General features: G+C 37.9%; 1 protein-coding gene across 1 annotated transcript in view; it reads left to right on the forward strand.

Moving 5' to 3' along the window:
• The first annotated feature begins 4,151 nt into the window (after positions 1-4,151).
• Positions 4,152-19,212, forward strand: part of LAMA1 (laminin subunit alpha 1) — a 125,150-nt gene continuing 110,089 nt past the window's right edge. Inside the window, exons 1-3 of the mRNA XM_006761932.2 lie at positions 4,152-4,275; positions 5,231-5,401; positions 5,997-6,109. Coding sequence (XP_006761995.1) covers positions 4,152-4,275; positions 5,231-5,401; positions 5,997-6,109 — 408 coding nt within the window. The remainder of the gene's footprint in view (positions 4,276-5,230; positions 5,402-5,996; positions 6,110-19,212) is intronic.

The following is a 19,212-nucleotide window of genomic DNA, read 5'->3' on the forward strand; positions in this document are numbered from 1 at the left end:
GAGGTGTAAGGAGCCTCTGGGACAACTTCAAGCGCACCAACATCTGAATTATAGGGGTGCCAGAAGAAGAGAGAGAGCAAGATATTAAAAACCTATTTGAAGAAATAATGACAGAAAATTTCCCCTACCTGGTGAAATAAATAGATTTGCAAGTCCAGGAAGCACAGAGAATACCAAACAAAAGGAATCCAAAGAGGACCACATCAAGACACATAATTAAAATGTCAAGGGCAAAAGACAAAGAGAGAATCTTAAAAGCAGCAAGAGAAAAACAGTTAGTTACCTACAAGGGAGTACCCATACGATTGTCAGCTGATTTCTCAACACAAACCATGCAGGACAGAAGAGAGTGGCAAGAAATATTCAAAGTGATGAATAGCAAGAACCTGCAACCGAGATTACTTTATCCAGCAAAGCTATCATTCAGAATAGAAGGTCAGATAAAGAGCTTCACGGCTAAGAAAAAGCTAAAGGAGTTCATCACCACCAAACCAGCATTACATGAAATGCTGAAAGGTATCCTTTAAGAAGAGGAAGAAGAAAAAGGAACTCTTGCCATTTGCCACAACATGGATGGAACCGGTGAGCAGATAAATACCACATGATCTCACTCATTTGTGGAATATAAGGAACAACATAAACTGATGAACAAGGACTGATCCAGAGATGGAGAGGCATTGATTGGACTGTCGGGCTTTGGAGGGAGGGTAGGGGAGGGGGGGGATAAAGGGGAAAGAGCAACCAAAGGACTTACATGCAGGCATATAGGCCTAACCAATGGACACGGACAACGGGGGGGGAGGGCAAGAGCGGGGGGGGGGGGAGAGGGGAACGTGGGGACAAGGACACATATGTAATTTCTTAATCAATAAAAAATATATTAAAAAAAAAAAGAATTGCAAATCATTTTTACCCCATAACATCAAATGATATGGATTAGGCAAATAGCGTTTTGTAGAACTTGTGTTGTTTTTTTTCTAAAATAGAAAAAAACTCATTAGAAAAAAACTTTTGCTTCTCTTGCACACAAATACATCGTGAAGGCTCGGAGCCATTGGCCCTGAATCATTTCAGAAACATTGATAAAGAAGGTGCCCTGAGCCTCCGGGCTAGTCAGCATTATACACACTCTCTTTTAAGGTGGTGAAGAGATTTTCTACTGGGAAAAACCTAGAAGCCTCTAAAAATGAATTATTCAACTATCAAAGTCTCTCAGCTGAAGTCTTTGGTAATTGTGTGTAGTAGCATTTTTGTCAACTTTGTGGCAATTTTTCATCTAACAGTAATAAAGGAATTTCTAGCAGATTAATGTGGTCCTGAAATGTATTTAAGAAAACCAAATGTGTTCAGGCTGTGAAGAAAGGATTTTTTTTTAAGCTACTGGTGAATGAGAAGGAATTTATTTCATGCTCCATGGAGTTTGGCCTTATAAAGTCTTTAGCTACCAGTTAAATTCAGGGATAGAAAAATGATTCCATTGTGTGCTCTGAATGAGGGGAAAAGACAAATTAGTATTCCAGCAATACTACTAGTAACTAAAGTAAATAATATCTCTCAACAAAAATGTGTCATCTAATTTATTAAGTGACAACTAAGTAATGGTAAAACTTGTCACGTGTGTCCTGCAACAGCCCTCCTTCTGCCTTTGATTTTTCCATGTAAAATCAAACTTTTGTTCTTGGTAGGTTCTTGATCCCAGCGCCCTTTCTCACCCTTTGATTTCCCATCCTTCCTCCTAGTTGAAGCTCACATAGTTTCCCTTTAATTGAAATATTTCGGTTGTCTTTGAAATGATTCAGCAACCTGGGGGACGTTTTAAAAGAATTCTTTTTAAAACATGTTTCCTCCAGTACATATTTCTAACTTTCTTTCATCTTCTAGCAGATGTGATCATATGCAACCAGGAATAATAATAACTATGAAGAGTAAATGTAATATATATGGAATAATAATTTTAGTAAATAGTTTTTACTCAAATACTAGTATATCTGAGAAGAAAGATTTGTTTAATTCTAGGGAATGATAACCAGGATATATTTTTGAAATTAATTACTTAAAGTTATTTTTTTACACAGCCATGCTGACAAAGGAATTTATCTTTTATTTTTAATTAAAAAAAGCATACTTAGAATACCAGCCTGGTAAGGGAATATGGAAGTTCTTTAGGGCAAGAACTACCTGAATCTGATTAGTACAACTGAGATACTATTTTTATGTCCACATTTGGCCTTCCTTTTCTCAGGGATTCAGAGCATGGACTCCTGAGTACAGCCAGCAGAGTGCCCTCAAGACTGCCCCACCCCTTTCACCCCCACTCCTCCCAGTAACTCAAGGTCTCCTGGATGGGAGGAAGCCCTGGGCAGAAAGTGGGGAGTTCTCTTGATGTGGAGCAACTGGAGGGGAGAATAAGGAACAGTGGGAGCATTTGTTAAGTTATCTGGTGAAGTGTTTGCTGATAGAAAAATGCATTGTTATATCAGTACCTGTGACCTTGGCTTCTCTTCCTTGCTTGACTAGCCTGTGGAAGAGAATGGAGAGAGTTGATTGTACTGCAAATCTAAATGCATACATGTGCTTCAGAGACAGGAAAACATCACTTAGGTATTCAGATAAAAAAGACACCACAGTTTAAAACCATATTGTATTTGCAATTGTTAACTCATAACATACATTCGAACCAGATAACTAGAATGTTATGGTCATAAGCGATGGAGAAAATTAATATTTATCTCAGTATCAAACAATAAATATTAGCTCCTTCTGCCATTTAAGTATCACCCCCAAGAATTACATGTCACTTCAAGAAGTAGATCATACCATAAAGTGTAAGTGTCTAACTAGTGGTTGATAAAAATAATAATTTGGGCCCAGCTGGAGTGGCTCAGTTGGTTGAGCATTGTCCTGCGCACTGAAAGGTTGCCTGTTCAATTCCCAGTCAGGGCACATACCCCCGCTGTGGTTCCATCCCCAGTCACATATAAAAGGCAACTGATTGATGTTTCTCACATCGATGTTTCTCTCTCTGTCTTTTTCTCTCTTTCTCCTCCCCCTCTCCCTCCCTCTAAGCATGTCCTCAGGTGAAGATTAAAAATAATACTAATTTGAGGAACTGCATAATTAAAGATAAAGATTCATCTGTTTCCTCATAAAGCCTTTTTGATTAAAAAATAAATCCCTTTAAAGGAATATGATAAAAATGAAAAACTTTAATTTAAAAATGAAAACATAATATAACATATTAAACATAGTATATGATGTGTCTGTGTTATGCTCCAAAAGTAATAATTAATGCTCTAACATACAAATATCCAATTACTATTTTCTATTGAGAAGCTAAGGGCCTGTTGACTTGAATAGGGTCATTCTGCTATGATAAAACTACTAATAGGTAGCTCTGTTTTATATGGAAAGTCTTTGAAAGACTAATAAGTTACTTTTTAGCCAGTCAGAGAAAGATAAATATCACATGATTCCACTCATTTGTGGAATATAATGAACAACATACACCAATGAACAAAAATAGAACCAGAGATATAGAAGCATTGAACAGACTGTCCAAACTATGAGGGAAGGTGGGGCTGGTGGGGGTTAAGAGATCAACCAAAGGACTTGTATGCATGCATATGAGCATAACCAATGGACACAGACAGGGGGGTGAGGGCATGTGCTGGGGGGTGGCAGCGGCTGGGGATAGGTCAATGAGGGAAAACGACTCATGTATTATTTTAAACAATAAAGAATTTAAATTAAAAAAAATAAAAAGATAAAAAAATAAAGATGGGCCACTTTAAAAAGTTACTTTTTTTAGGTAGATGTATGGCAAGTCTTTAAATGTAGCAACTCTTACAAAAATAATCATTTTTATTTTATAAATTAAATTATTAAAATATTTATAATAAAGATTATTGACAAGATTAAGCAGTACCTAAAAAAATAAAAGTCGAAGACATAAATTCCTTCCATATTACTAAAGTTAGATTGTGCTTTTAAAAAATTTCACTGGAAAGGAAATATTTCAGAAATAACATTGACTCTATAGTCTTTATAAAGAGAGGATTATCTTCTGTGATCTTTGAAGATCAACTTCTAGTAAATTAGAAAAACCCCACTTAGTTAAGACCCCGCCTTTCAATACTCTCTCTCCATTCACGATGCCCTTTCATGTAGAAGCCTCTTCAACATCCTGTACATGTGCTTTCTGGGTCTTCATAGAATCTCACTGCTATTATCCTCTCATCCCAAGATACAGTCAAATCTCTAAAGAACCTAATGGAGGTATTTTCCTCACAGTCATCGAAAAATTGTTTTCTGAATAATTTGGACCAGCTGCTTAAAGATAAAATTCACTGTAGACAAAAGAACTGTACAAAGGCAAAGATTACTACTGAATTGAAGAGAATTTGGGAAAAAATAGATCTTTGTGCTCTCAAGTTTTACTCACCAAAGAAAACAGGCCAGAAAGGAGGAGGAGAGAGAAAAGTATCCTGGGTAATGATAGGAGAGACCTTGTAAGTGCCAGCAGAGGCGACTGGAACAACATGGGAAGGAAATGGATGCCCTTCTTTTAAGTGAAAGTGTTTGACTCTCATTGGCATGTATGTGCACTGGATCATTTGAAACTTCTTAAAATCTGTTTTCCCAACATTTCATGAAAAATTAGCATCAGAAAAGCAGAAAGAACTGTACAGTGAACATCTATCTTCCCACTGAGAGTCTACAATGAGCATTTTACTCCACTTTGTCACCTGTCTGTCCCTGTAACCATCTCTACCTACCCATCAATCCAGCTTATTTTTCAGTGCCTTTCAAAGTGAGTACACTTTACTCCTAAACTGTTCAGCATTTACACCAACATTTTTTATGATTTTTTAAAATTGAGGTAAAATTTATGTAGAGTGGGACATACCAATCAACTCAAATCTCATGCATTCTGTGATTTTTCACAACACCATCATATGGTTTTATTACCTCAGAAAGTTTCCTTGTGTCCCTTCATAGTAAATCCCCACCCTCTGCCACTGCTGGTCAGAGTTCCTTCTCGTAGATGAGTTTGTCTTGTCCTAGAATTTCGTATAAATGAAACCACTATATAACTGCTTTTGTGTAAGACTTCCTTCACTCAGCACATAGATTTCTGATCTCTTTCTGATTCACCTGAAAAGTGAGATGAAGTAATCCTATCTTTTCTATTTCAAGTGGCTGAACTGATTTGGTGAATTTTCACTTTCAGGCCTGTTTCCTGCCATTCTCAATCTTGCGAGCAATGCTCACATCATCACCAATGCCACCTGCGGTGAGAAGGGGCCTGAGATGTTCTGCAAACTCGTGGAGCACGTGCCCGGTCGACCTGTGCGGAACCCCCAGTGCCGGATCTGCGATGGCAACAGTGCCAACCCCAAAGGCAAGTGTTGCTCCTTCTACTTGGAAGTACCCGTGGGAATCTATTTGTTTTGAAATGATTATGAAGACTTTTATCAGGAAACCGTGAGCACTGTGTTGACCTTCACTGCTATTCATTTCCACTAGCATACAGTTTAGAAGTTAAAAATGTTAAACCAAAAGCTGAGAGGTATGCATATTTTTATTCCTTTTATATTTTTATTTTTTATAATTTTGTTGTTTAACTACAGTTGATATGAAATATTATATTAGTTTCAGCCACTATAGAAAGTAGTATGGAGGTTCCTAAAAAAATTATAAATAGAATTACCATATGACCCAGAAGTTCCACTTTTGTGTATTTATCCAAAGAATCCCCAAACACTAATTTAAAAAGGCATATGTATCCCTATGTTCATTGCAGCACTATTTTCAATAGTTAAGACTTAGAAGCAACCTAAGTGCCCACTGATAGATAAATGGGTGAAGATGATGTGGTACATATATACAGTGGGATATTACTCAGCCATAAAAAGAATAAAATCATGCTATTTGTGACAACATGGATGGATCTAGAGGGTATTATGTTTCTGTTTTTTTGTTTTTTTTTTTAACAGAACGCCATCCAATATCAAATGCGATAGATGGCACCAATAACTGGTGGCAAAGTCCCAGTATTCAAAATGGGAGAGAATATCACTGGGTCACAATCACTTTGGACTTAAGACAGGTAGGTAAGGCGAGAACTGTTGATGAATGTCTATGGGTTGCTGACCGTTGGGAAAGTCTGCCTTATTTCTCACCATCTTTACCTTCTATTCTCACTGTTTTTCCACAAGGTTAAGTTAAGCGATATACAGAAGATGTCCATGGTACCATTGCTTGTCACATTTCTCATTCCCAGGAATCTTTGAGAAAATGAGTGAAATTTTTTTCAGTGGGGTTTGATGTTCTTAGAAACTAAGTCAGCAGGGCCTATGTCAGACCGTGTACTAGATGACGACAGACACATCCATGTATTTTCTGCCTTTCAAGCTTATTATCTTGCTACTAGAGGCCTGGTGCACGAATTCATGCACAGTTGGGGTCCCTGGGCCTGGCCAGCAATTGGGCCTGATAGGGGCTGTCTTGCCTAGTCCATATTGGGGTGATCGGGGTTGGCTGGCTGGGGGGGGGGGGGGTGCGGGAATGGAGACCGCAGGAGGTTGGCCGGCTAAGGGGAGGGACTGTGGGACATTGGCCGCCCGTGGGAGGTTGGCAGTGGGAGCGCACTGACCACCAGGAGGCAGCTCCTGCGTTCAGTCCTTTGGTCCTTTAGGCTTTTATTTGTATAGATTATCACTGTGCCAAGTTACTGTAGAAAATAAGGCTTAGAAACAAAGGAGAATAGTGTTAAACCTCTTGACCATGCCTCACCCTTGTCATGCTGTCTGTGAGGGCCATGAGGAAGGTGGAGTTGTCCAGTATTTCTGTGAGCAAGCCTTCAGCTTGAGTTGGGAAAGACAAGGTATAATTGGCTCAGGCCACACTTGCATGCTCTGGATTTGCTTCAAGACCATGCAATAGAATGGAGAAAAATATGGTATGGGCCCTGGTTGCACCCAAATTTCTGGAAATGGGTAAAAATTATCTCAGTCAAAGGATGAAAAGAGAGATGTCAGCTATTGTCACAATTTGATTTCAGTTCTCAAGAAAAGCCATTGCATGATATTCTTATTTATTTCCATTTGATTCTCTTTTGTTAGAACTCTTCAATATCATGTAAAATGTCAGTTGAGACAAATAGTTGAAATGTGCACTGTAGGATTGTAATAGGAATTTTGGAGAGTTAATGACGAGTTATTATAATTCTTTGAATAGGTATTAGTTTAAAAATGTGCAAGATTTTAAGGAGAAAACACGGCAATTCTGTGTATACTTATGTGCAAGGAACTTTTGATCTCTTACAACAGTAAATATGGTAATGACCAACATGTACAGCTCAGGAGACATTTTTCCAAGGTTAGGTTCATAGTATTATGTAAGTAAAATAACATTTCTGATGCTTTTCAGCCATATTTCCTGAATTAATGTCATGCTTTAATATTTCAAACCCACCTAGAGAAAAATAGATGAAGGAACTCCTTTTTGCCATGAATTTGTTTTATTGTTGTTTTTTATTGATTTTAGAGAGAGAGAGAGAAGTGGGGGGGGGTGGAGACAGAGAAAATATTGATAAGAGAGAAACATTGGCTGTTTCCTTTCACCCCCTCATTGAGGATTGGACCCACAACCCAGGCATGTACCTGATCAGACTTGAACCAGTGACCTCTCGGTGCATGGGAACAACTGAGCCACACTGGCCAGGCCACCCTGGATTTTGTTTTTATTTCAGTCAGAAGGATGCTTCTGCGGGAGAATTTGATTTTCCCATCACCTTTTCAATTTATTTTCCTTTTTTAACCCCTTCCCCGGCAGAAACGTGTATACTCGTTTTCACAAAATGTTCTTTTTCAGTCATCGACGAGTATACTAAGAACATATGGTAAAAAAAATATGGTTTATAGGAAGACGAGTTACAAACTGTTTTCATAACCAGCATCAAAAATACTATATAGAACCAAAATAAAAAAATTAGTCTGAAAAAGAAACGTTTTTAACAAAAAAATTGTTGGGGAAGGGGTTAAGGGAAAAAGTGTAACCATTTTCATCAGAAATGTGGTGTTATATGAGTTTGGCCAAAGAAACTGATGGACATTTTATGTATTGGCTTCAAATGCATCTTAGACTGTCCTTTGTCTCGCAACATGTCACGCCTGACTTCATCCCGAAGGGAAACCTTTTGCTTTAAGTTAAATTGCGTCAGCTTGAGGAATACCACAGGGGTATCAGTTTTAGGTCTTTAAGGCATATTTTAAAAACAGGCATGTGCAGTTGACCCTTGAATAACACAGGAGTGAGTTAGGGGCACTCTGCATCTACAGCTTCCCAACAAGGAACCGAAAACACTACAGGAATTTATTGAATTAAAACCCATGCTGTTCAAGGGTCAGCTGTGCATACAGTTATAAACTGCTAGGTAATTTCTAGTGTTTTGAGATAAGCTTATAAATTAAGATTGTTTAACATAATTAGTGCTCAGTGATTTTTTTTCCTTTTACACAATGCAAAATCTCTGCTGTGCTTTCATTTTTTTTTAAAGTGCATTATGTTTACATTTGAGCAAAACTTTCTCAGATGTATTTATTTAAGTATCAAAAATATAAATCTCTGTTTTACTATGGTTGCAAATATCAAAAAAATTCTATATGTGACACGGCACCAAAGTTAGGGTTTTTCAAAATGCTGACACGCTGAGCTCAAAAGGTTTGCCATCACTGGGCTAGGCTAATAGTCTTGTAGAACAGCCCATGTTCTGGGTCTGTCAGATTGTTTCATCATGGTTTTGTTCCTTATACCCTCTATTTCCTACACACTAAACTCAGCTCTAAAGACTCAAAATTCCAGTTAAATGGCTACTTGGGTTGCACCCCAGCTTGGTTGTCTCTGTTGTAATGAGATGAAATTTGAATCCTGTGTAGGTGTTGACAGCCTCATCTCTCCCTTATAAAGTCATCTCCTTTTTCTCCCACATCACACCCTTGTTTCAGGTCTCACTGGCACTCCAATCTAGAGCATGGCTACACCTTCTGATGACCTTTTCCTGTTGTCAAATCTGCATGTTTCTCTGGCAAGCCAGCCGTTAGCCAGGTACTAGTTAATTTCTGGATCATACACCCCGCTAAGGCAGAGGCCACAGCTGTCTTCTTCCTCCTCCTCCTCCTCCTCCTCCTCTTCTCTCTCTTTTCTTTCCTTTCCTTTCCCGGTTAATATTTCTTGAGGGTTGCCTGGTTCACTCATAGGCCCAGACATTGGCAGAGTTGAGGCACTGAGTGAGTCATTGTGGTGCTAATAAATGCTTTTTCACGTTCCCCTCCTCTTTTTTTGTTTGCAGCCTGATTAAAAGATGACAATCAATAAATGAGCCTTTTGACTTCTTAGTTACATTCCTGTAAAAATGTGTAATTAAAGTATAGGTTTCTAAAGTAAATTTATAGACTTTAATATAATTAGGAGTCATAGCAGCTTCCTATTATAAATGTGTTCATGTACTTTAATAACATATCAGCTCCTGAGGTTTCATGACCAAATTAGGCACTTTCATTCTGTGTTGGCTATGCTGAAGACATGGATCCTGATCTTGATTCTCTGGCTGATCATCCATTGAAATTATGATATTTTTTTTAGCTTTAGTGTATGATGTTTGGCTGCCTGAAAGGTAAACTGAAGAAAATAAAAAGTGGTGTTATCGGAAACTCTATAAATGTTGTGTGGTTTGCAATAAGATTTAACTACAGAGTGTTTGCTTTAGTAACATATTACAAGAGGAATGATTTGGTTTATTTACTTCTTCAAAATAGTGCCTACTCTTTATTTTTTACATCGACTCACAACATTTTAGAATTAACACTTAGGTACTTAGTAATACCTTACTTTTATGAAAATCTATGGGTATTGAATGAGTGTGGTATTTTTTTTTTAAGAAAAATAACAAACGTAAAGCTAACATACTTGTGTTAGTTTCTTTAGCACTACACCATGAGAGTGAGCCAGGGACCTTTTGTGACAACTTAGAATTTAAAAGAAATGCTACCAAAAGAAAGAGAGCTTGCACATTTGATGGATCTTGAATTGTATAATTGTCAACATTCTTTCAGGCCCTGATAATTCTATCACTAGGTACACTTTATGGTAAAGCTTCTCGATAAAAGACCCCAAGGATTTCCAGTTTGAGACACACTACTTTAAAAATTAATACACTGGGTAGGTGACAAAATACTCGACTTCTTTACTCATTAGGGAAATGAAAGTTAAAACCACAATGAGATACCACTGCACACTCATTAACATGGCTATTGTAAAAAAAATTGAAAACAGAAAATAAGGGATGGGGAGGATGAAGAGCAGCTGCCCCTCATGCCTTGCTGGTAAGAATGTGAAACGATGCAGTGCTGTGGTGATTCTTCCAAAAGGTAAACATAGAATTTCCATGTGATCTGGCATTTCCACTTCTAGGTATATTCTCAAAGAAATCGGAAGCAGGAATTCAGAGATATTTCACAGCTGTATTCACAGTAGCACTATTCACAACACCTAAAAGGTGGAAGCAGCCCAAGTGTCCAAGAGTGAATGGGTAAACGAAATATGGGCATATGCAGAGGATGGGATATTACTCTGCCTTAAGAAGGAAGCAAATTCTGATACATGCAACACATGGGGAGGAGGGGGGAGGAGTTACTGTTTCGTGGGTGCAGAATTTCAGTTTGGGAAGATGAAAAAGTTCTGGAGGTGGATGGTGGTGATGGTTGCACAACAATGTGAATTACTTAATGCCACTGAACTGTGCACTTAACAATGGCTAAAATGGTAATTTTTGTGTTATGTATATTTTACTACAATTTTAAAAAGTTAATGTATATGAAATACATGCTGTTATGTATCAGCCAGGGTCCAATCAGGGAAGCAGAAACCATACCAGGTATTTAAAGGAACATATCTAGTGTGCGGAACTGGCTAAATAGTGTTGGAGAAGTGGGAAGGGAGTTCCAGGATAGCGCTGAGATTGTAAGGGCTGAGGAGGACTTAGGGAGGTGATTGATGGGTTATTCACACCTACAGGCTTGGGAGAGTATGTTTTACCTCTGATTGGTGATGAGGATGCTCATATGGGGAGTGTGGGGAGGCTGGAGACTGCAGTCAAGTGCTGTAGCCAGCGTGAAGGGCACCAGCAGAACAGCAGGTACACAGAGAGGAGCAATACCTCTCCCAGCCTCCCTGCCTCCCTGCCTCCCTCCTCTAGCCTCCCTGCTTCCCTGCCTCCCTGCCTCCCTCCTCCAGCCTCTCTGCCTCCCTGCCTCCCTCCTCCAGCCTCCCTGCCTCCCTGCCTCCCTGCCTCCCTGCCTCCCTCCTCTAGCCTCCCTGACTCCTCTAGTATCTCAGCCTCCTGCTAGTACCCACAAAACAGAGCTTAAAAGGTAGATTTGCTTGGCAATCCACACAAATACTATCTTCTCAGTAGGTGATTACTTGTACCTGGACAATGAAAGGAAAAGAGATGTAGCTTTAAAATCCTGGAGCAGAATTTTGTTAAAAAGGACTTTCATTTCATATATATACTGATCTTGAATATGCTCATATTAAGTTTTTAGATGAACCTTGGGATGAAGATGCAAAATTTAGAATTCTTGTGGTGAAACCATGGACCGCTTTCTGATGCATTGTCAGACTAGGTGTCCTTGGATCTTAGCTGAGAGCCTGCCATAGGGTCACACCTTGGTACTGTGACTTTAAGAAGGACAGTGGTGGTGGAGAAAAAGTGTTAGCAGTTCTATTTATGTATGCATGTATGTATTTATTACTGTTTTGGGTTGTACGGTGTGGGGGAGATGTGTAGAGTGTAGTGGGTGCTATGTTTTCCTCATTTACAAATAGAATGCTGTAGCATTAAGAAGGAGGGCTGCTCCTGGTCGAGTGCCTGACAGATTCCTCATGCTAAGCAAACGTTTCCTTTCTCCCTGTCATGTTTGTAATCCACAGATGACTGAGAAGTGCCAGAGATCTTCAGCTTTCACCAAGAAAATATTTAAACAAGACCTTCCTATAATCTAATAGAGGTTAGCTAATAGGGTTAGGCAAGAAGTGCAATTAAGCAGATTTTGAGAAAGCAAATTCATAAGTCAATTCTATTTTTTTGTCTTGTTAGAAAAGTAAAATGGGATAATTGTAGAAAAATACATAGAAGGTACAATAAGTTTAAAGAGGTAGAAAAACTTACGATCCTTTCTCTTCACTCTGAAGCAACCCCTGATAATATCAGCATTTTACTTTTAGACTTTTGCATGCTTTTCTGTGTATTCAGTGATGCTGCGGTATCCTTTCTTGCATGCGTAATGTGGGCCAGACCTTGTGCTCAGCCCTGATGGGTGTTATGTCATTGAATCGTCATATTCACCCTATAAATTTGGTTCTATTATGATCTCCTTTTGACAAATGACAAAAACTAAAACAGAGAGCTAAGGAACCTGCTCAAGGGTAAGCACTTACTGAGCTTCAAGGGCCTGGGTTCTGTCTGCATCACTGGGTGATACAATCCCTTAGGCTGAGATTCATGTCATACACGCTTATGTCCTGATGTTTTATTTAACCTCAGAGCAGGAGCATTTCCCAATATAGTTAAAGTTGCATCAGTATTCTATATGGCTTACCCATGATTTGCATAACAATTCCCATGCCAGACATTTTGCTTTTTTTTTGTTCTGCTATGGGTGAAAAAAAGATTGCTCTCATATGTATGCCAGTGAAGTAATGAAGTGAATACATATCAATTTTAAGGTTCATATTGCAAGTTTGTGATTAGTTTTTTATTTTGATTATTCCTTTCAAAAGGAATATTGATTGCCTGTATTATATAGGAATCTATATATTATATACAAATACAGAGGGGCCTTGACTTACGAGTGTCCCGACTAACGAGTTTTTTGAGATACCAGCTGTCTCTCTGCCGATTTTTTGCATTGAGTTGACAGTAATTTGAGTTAACGAGCTCCTTAACGAGCTTGGTCTCAGAACGAATTAAACTTGTATGTCAAGGCCTCACTGTATGTAAATGTATATATGTAAATCTGTATATAGTATATATATTATGTGTAGTGTTATAGAATTTAGAATAATGTAGAATTTAGTGACATAGTGTTATAGAATTATATGTAGTATATAGCCTATGTCTAGCATGTAGAATCTATACATGTGTACGAAGCTGGGATTGAAAATCAGGACCCCTGGTTCCTCCTATACTATGTGACAATCCCACTGCATTTATTCTTGGTTTCCTATCATTGTTTCCCCTTGAATTATGATTTTATAGGATAGACCTCAGGAGCTCTTACAATTTCCTCCTGATTTGGGAGTGTTCAGATTCTTCCCAAGCCCCTCCGTTTATTCTCTTTGCCCCGGATGCATTGTGGCTCAGAGGGTCCTTTCCCCTCCATGGAGGCAGAGTTTTAACACTTGTTCATGCGTTTGCTGTTACTGGTAGATCTGGGTGCTGGTAGATCTGTGTAACAGGAAAATAAGAAACAGGAAAATAAATCAGTGTTTTGTGTTCTCCTTTAAAAAAAGGTTTAAACCTGGGTGAAAATTTTACTAGGAGTGGTCAGATTTGTGAGTGAAAATTTGTAATGTTCCTTTAGAAGACTAAATATATTTCATAAAAAAGGAAACGTTTCCTAAGGCATTGAAAATAAAGCTGCCTTTTGAAGAACGGCTTTGTTTTCTGTGTAGGTTTAATTAGGAAGTAGCACTTTGTTGTGGGAACATAATCACAGAGGGGCCTTTGTTTTATGCAAACCCCTAGACAAGAGCTGCTTGTTTGCTGGGTTTTATAAAACCTCATTAATTTGAATGTCTGTTGTTTTTTCCCCCAAAATTTCTGAAAAATTGACCAGAACTAGATTGAGGTTTATTATTGTACTATCCAATAGAGAGTGTTTGCTAAGCACAATGACAGGGTAAATAAGAAAAGAATAGGCACATTTTTTAAGGCTGAAAATCTTGAAAGCTTTTTAGTACAAGAATTGCATGTAAATTGGAGCTTCTCATTACAAATGAGTCTTGGCTGTTTCTTATAAAAGGTCAGGCAGAGACCCTTCTTGGAAACTGGTAGAAATTCCTCCTACTGTGCACTCATGTTTATTTAAAATGATTCCCTTTTAGTTTTCTATTACTGTATACTAGTCTCAACCAATTTAAAATACTAAGTTTTTCTTGAATTTGTTCGGCAAAATGAATAGATTAGAAGAAATCTTAAGCTCTTCATTACAATTTGGAAGTAATCAACACTAAGTTCTTGTTATTCAGACTTTTTTTTCTACTTTGTCTTGTTCTCTGCTGTTCTCATAGATATATATTTCACATTTTAATGATCTCATTTTATTTTCTCATACACAGCTTCTCTTCCAGTTGTTTATTTCTGTGTAAGAAATCACTGCAGACCTTTATGGCTTAAAACAACAACATTCATTTTATATCTATCTAAATTTCTGTGGGTCAGGATTTTAGGAAAGGCTTGATTGAGTGGGCGTCTAAGGCTGCAGTCCCTTGGGGCTGGAGATGGAGCCTCTGGGAAGGGGTGCTGGGGGAGATTGGGGTGAGGGCAGTGGTGAAGCTGGAGAGGGTGTCCTGGCAGCAGGGGAGGATGCTTGGGCAGCTGGGGGCTGGTCAGGCTCACTCTTCATGTGGTCCCAGGATTGCTCTGTGTGGCCCTCCATGTGGGCCACTGGCGGCATTAAGGTAGGTTGGTTCTAAGACAGTTCAGGGCTCCGGCATGAACGTTCCAGAGAAAGAGGCAGAAGTTGTGTCCCTGTAGAGTTGGCCTCCAGGGTCACACATGCCACTTCCCCTGTGCTCTATGGGCCACCCAGTCACTGAAGTCAGCAGAGAGTCACACGGAGGAAACATGAAGCAACCCTGGCTGCCCCTGGGAGGGGGTTAAAGAACCTGAGTCCTAAAGCTACCACTGCCTCTTACTTTGCAAAGGTCTCTCCTGGCAGCCTCCCCAGCTTATCTTCCAGGTGCCACACCTGTAGGTGACGGAGCTATGGGATCAAATGGGGACCAGAGATGGGGATACAGATATTGTACCTTCATTTGTTGGATGTTAATGACAAGTGAGCTGAATAAACGCAAGTAACTGAGGCCAGGCAATAAGAACTATATGGAGTTTCATTTCTTGACAAGCTTTATTCTTAAACCTTATCACTTGTGTATTATCAATGGTGGTTTGCCAAACCATTTCTCCATTTAACAAAATTTAGTTTACCAAATTTTCCCTCCGCTTTCCCCCCCCTCTTTTTGTTTTGAATGGCCATACTATTACAGTATATCTTACTCACCAGTTCTTCTTAGACTGGGCCTTGGAAAGAATTCTGGTGAATTAGGGAAAATCGTTTTCAAGATTCTGTAAAAATATACTTTCAGATCCCCAACTGTTTTGGCTTCAAAATAAAGCTTTTTTGTGTATTTATGGAAAGAAGAGGAGGTCCATTCTGAAATAATTATTTCTTCCTGTTATATTAAAGCTAAAAAAAAAAAGATAAGTTGTAATTTCCAAAGAAATATTTCTTTGATAATTACGTACTGTTGGAATTCATTCCTGCATTTGCTTTTTCTTTTTGCTTTTTACTTAGTAATCTATTCAAATTGTAACAACCTTCATCTTTAAAAAGAAAGCTTTAATAAATAAAAAAACAAAGTAGCTCAGCTATACCTCAAAAGCTCTTTGTTTTTAATGCCTTCAGTTGACCTTTTTTCTATACAGAAAATTCCTTTGTTCTGATATAAAAGTAAAACCTTTTAAAAATACAGAAAAATATAAGGAAAATGTTTTTAAAAAAATCATTTGCAATTCTAACAACCAGGAATTACCTTTTGATATATTCCATCATATGTGAGAGCACTAAATATATTAATAATTCATGATCTCTGCAGGATTCATTGATGAACAAGAAGACAGCAATGACATCCAAGGAAGGCCCTTACTACAGAAAAAGTACACATATGTTCCTTATATATGTTGGGTTGTTTTTTAAAAATTTTTATTTATTTTATTTCTTTTGTTTCCAGAGAGGGAAGGAGGGAGGAAGAATGAGAGGAATAGGGAGAGGGAGAGGGAGAGGGAGAGGGAGAGAGAGAGAGAAAGATTGAGAAATTGATGTGGAAGAGACACATCAATTGGTTGTCTTCTGCAATAGAGCCTGTGACCTTCAGGTGCAAGGGACAACACTCCAGCCAACTGAACCACACTGGCCAGGGGCTATATGTCGGTTTTTATCACTTTCACTTCAGTTGTTATCTGGGGCTGACCCTGGCCCTGAGGGGCTTTGGTCTCCTGGGGGAGACAGGCAAGTACACAGACTGCTCAGTCTTGGGGCTGTAGGATGTGCAGGGGTTGAGAACTCATGGGAGGAGAACATATATAAGAGGGGCAGCTTAGTGGGCAGGAAGAACTCAAAGGAAGGGAGCAGGGAATGAGGAAGGTGCACAGGAGAGAGCAGCATGGGAAAGGCATGTTTGTGGAGCTAAAATAGTTCACCCAGTCCTGTAATAAATGTTTCTTTTAATTTTCCGTTTCATTGAGATACACTTTACATACAGTGAAATGCATGCACCTTAAAGGTATAGTTGGATGAGTTTTGATACATACAGATAGGTGGAAACCACAGCCTTGTCAGAACACAGAACATTTTCACAGCTCCAGGCTGTTTCCCTTTTGCAAGTTGAACTACTGTTCTGAATATTTTTTTCAGTTTAGATTAGCTTTGCCTGTTAACAGCATATAAATGAAATAAAATGATGTATTTTTTTGTGTCTGACTTCTTTCTCTTAGAATTATGCCTATGAGAATTACCCATTGTTAATTTTATTGGTGTTTTATTTTTATTTCTGAGTAGTATTTCACCTCATGAATATATCAAAATTTGTTTATCCATGCCCTTGTTAAGTTGTTTAGGTTATTTTAGTTCTTTTTTTAGTGCCTATTGTATTTATTTTCTTATTGAAATATAAGTGCCATGTAATGTTGTATAAGTTTATAATGTACAATTTGTTGGTTTGATGCATTTATATATTACAATATAATTACTACAGTAGCACTAGCTAACATCTCTATCATGTCAAGTGATTATCATTTCTTTTTTGTGTTCAGAATAATTAAGGTCTAGTCTCTTAACCTCTTTGAAGTTTCTAATACAGAATTATTGAGTGTATTGAGCATTATAGCTCTAGAACTTATTTACCCAATAATTGCTACAGTTTTTTGTGTTTTTTTTGCCTTTTATAAATAAAGGTGCCACAGGCCCTGGCCAGGAAGCTCAGTAGATTAGAGCAAGAATCAACCAATGAATGAGTAAATAAGTGGAACTACAAGTCGGTGTTTCTCTCAAATCAATAAATAAATAAAAATAGCCCAAGCTGGTTTGGCTCAGTGGATAGAGCATCGGCCTGGGGACTGAAGGGTCTGGGGTTCAATTCCCGGTCAGGGCACATGTCTGGGTTGCGGCTTGATCCCCAGTAGGGGGCGTGCAGGAGGCATCCGATCAATGATTCTCATCATTGTTTCTCTCTCTCCTTCTCTCTTCCTCTCTGAAATCAATAAAAATATTTTTTTCTTTAAAAAAAGAAAACAGGTTGGTGAATTAGAAAAACATACAGGGGCTGACAGAATTAGGTTTACAGTTGTCAGTACATGGAGCAGAGTTTATTAGTGTATTATTAATTTATTAATTATTGTATTATTTATTATTGTTGTTAACCTACTTTAGCCCCCTTGTATTTTTCAATTTATATACTCACTAACATAAGTGAAAATGTGTGTCTCACAACCAAAACCCTCAGCAGTAGGGAGATTAAAATTTTCTTTCTTTTTTAGCTCTGTGCCAATTGAATAGCAGATAATTCATTAATTCATTCAGTCAGTAAATCATTTATTCAGGTATAATAAATAAATATTAGTTACATTATGTCACCATGTTGTTTATATATTCTGGATCACTGGGTTGAATTCAGATGCTTAAACAATGTTTGTTCTTGTTTATTATCTTCACATGTATAAATTATGCCATGATTATTAATCTCTACTGAGGCAGTTATATTACTTTGTAACATGGTTTTAGATATTTGAATAGCAGGACAGAATTTTCAAGTCGTATTATAACAAAAGAGACAAAAATTGAATTAACTAAATATTTTGAGAGGTGTCAGTTATCAGGAGAATAACTATTGTACTTGGGGAAAGTGACTAGAAATCTGATAGTACTACCTTATATGAGATTTGTGAATTTTATACATGTTTCCTAATCATTATTCCATACTAATGATGTGAGAAATCCAAAGAATACACACACACACACACACACACATATGTATATATATATATATTTTTTTCACATTATTCATTGTGAATAATGCAGTGAAAATAATGTACACAGAGCACCCTCTGGGTTTCTCATTTTAAGCCTGAATCATGGAAAACATTAAATTTTGTTTTATAATTTTATAGATTGTAAGAAATTAAAAGTTTACTACTTGGCTATCACTTCTTCTTTTGGAGGAATGAGGGGTGAGTGGTTCTGAAAGTCCAATTCTGTCAGCATCAGTCTTGGTGAGAGGTCAGAGCTGCCAAAATCACGATAAAGTAGAACCTCTTTAGTGACTAGGACAGCCGCCTGTTTATGCCAATGCATTTCCTCAGACCAATGGTCCCTTTGAAATTTGTGCAGACACTTGGAGAGCGCTGACTCGCTCTATCCTGCCCTTTATGCACCATAAGGTACGGAAATGAAGCCAGAGAAGCTGTGAGATCAAATTAAAACCTGCAGATAATTAGCTGGGAACCACAGCTGTCCAAACCAAGATAGCCTGAGAAATCTGGTGGAGTCTTAGAACCACTCATTAGCCAACTGGGTGGTTAAAGCTTTATTAGATTAAGGGACAACCATTAGACTATGTGGAAATAGATTTTTTGTTTTGTTATTTTTTAGATTAATAGACTTTATTTTGTAGAGGAGTTTTAGATTTCTAGAAAAATTGAATGGAAAGTATAGAGAGTTCCCCTATATCCACTCTGTAATATTTTTTTGATAAAATATAGGCAATTATTCATCATTTTTTTTACAAAGTAAATCATAAAGTGACTAGTGCAGTTTCAATAGTTTCTATGAATTTTTTCCTCCATTAAATATGGTGATTTTAATGAAGGTG

This window comes from Myotis davidii, unplaced genomic scaffold, assembly GCF_000327345.1.
Source record: "Myotis davidii unplaced genomic scaffold, ASM32734v1 scaffold96, whole genome shotgun sequence".
Taxonomy (NCBI): Eukaryota; Metazoa; Chordata; class Mammalia; order Chiroptera; family Vespertilionidae; genus Myotis; species Myotis davidii.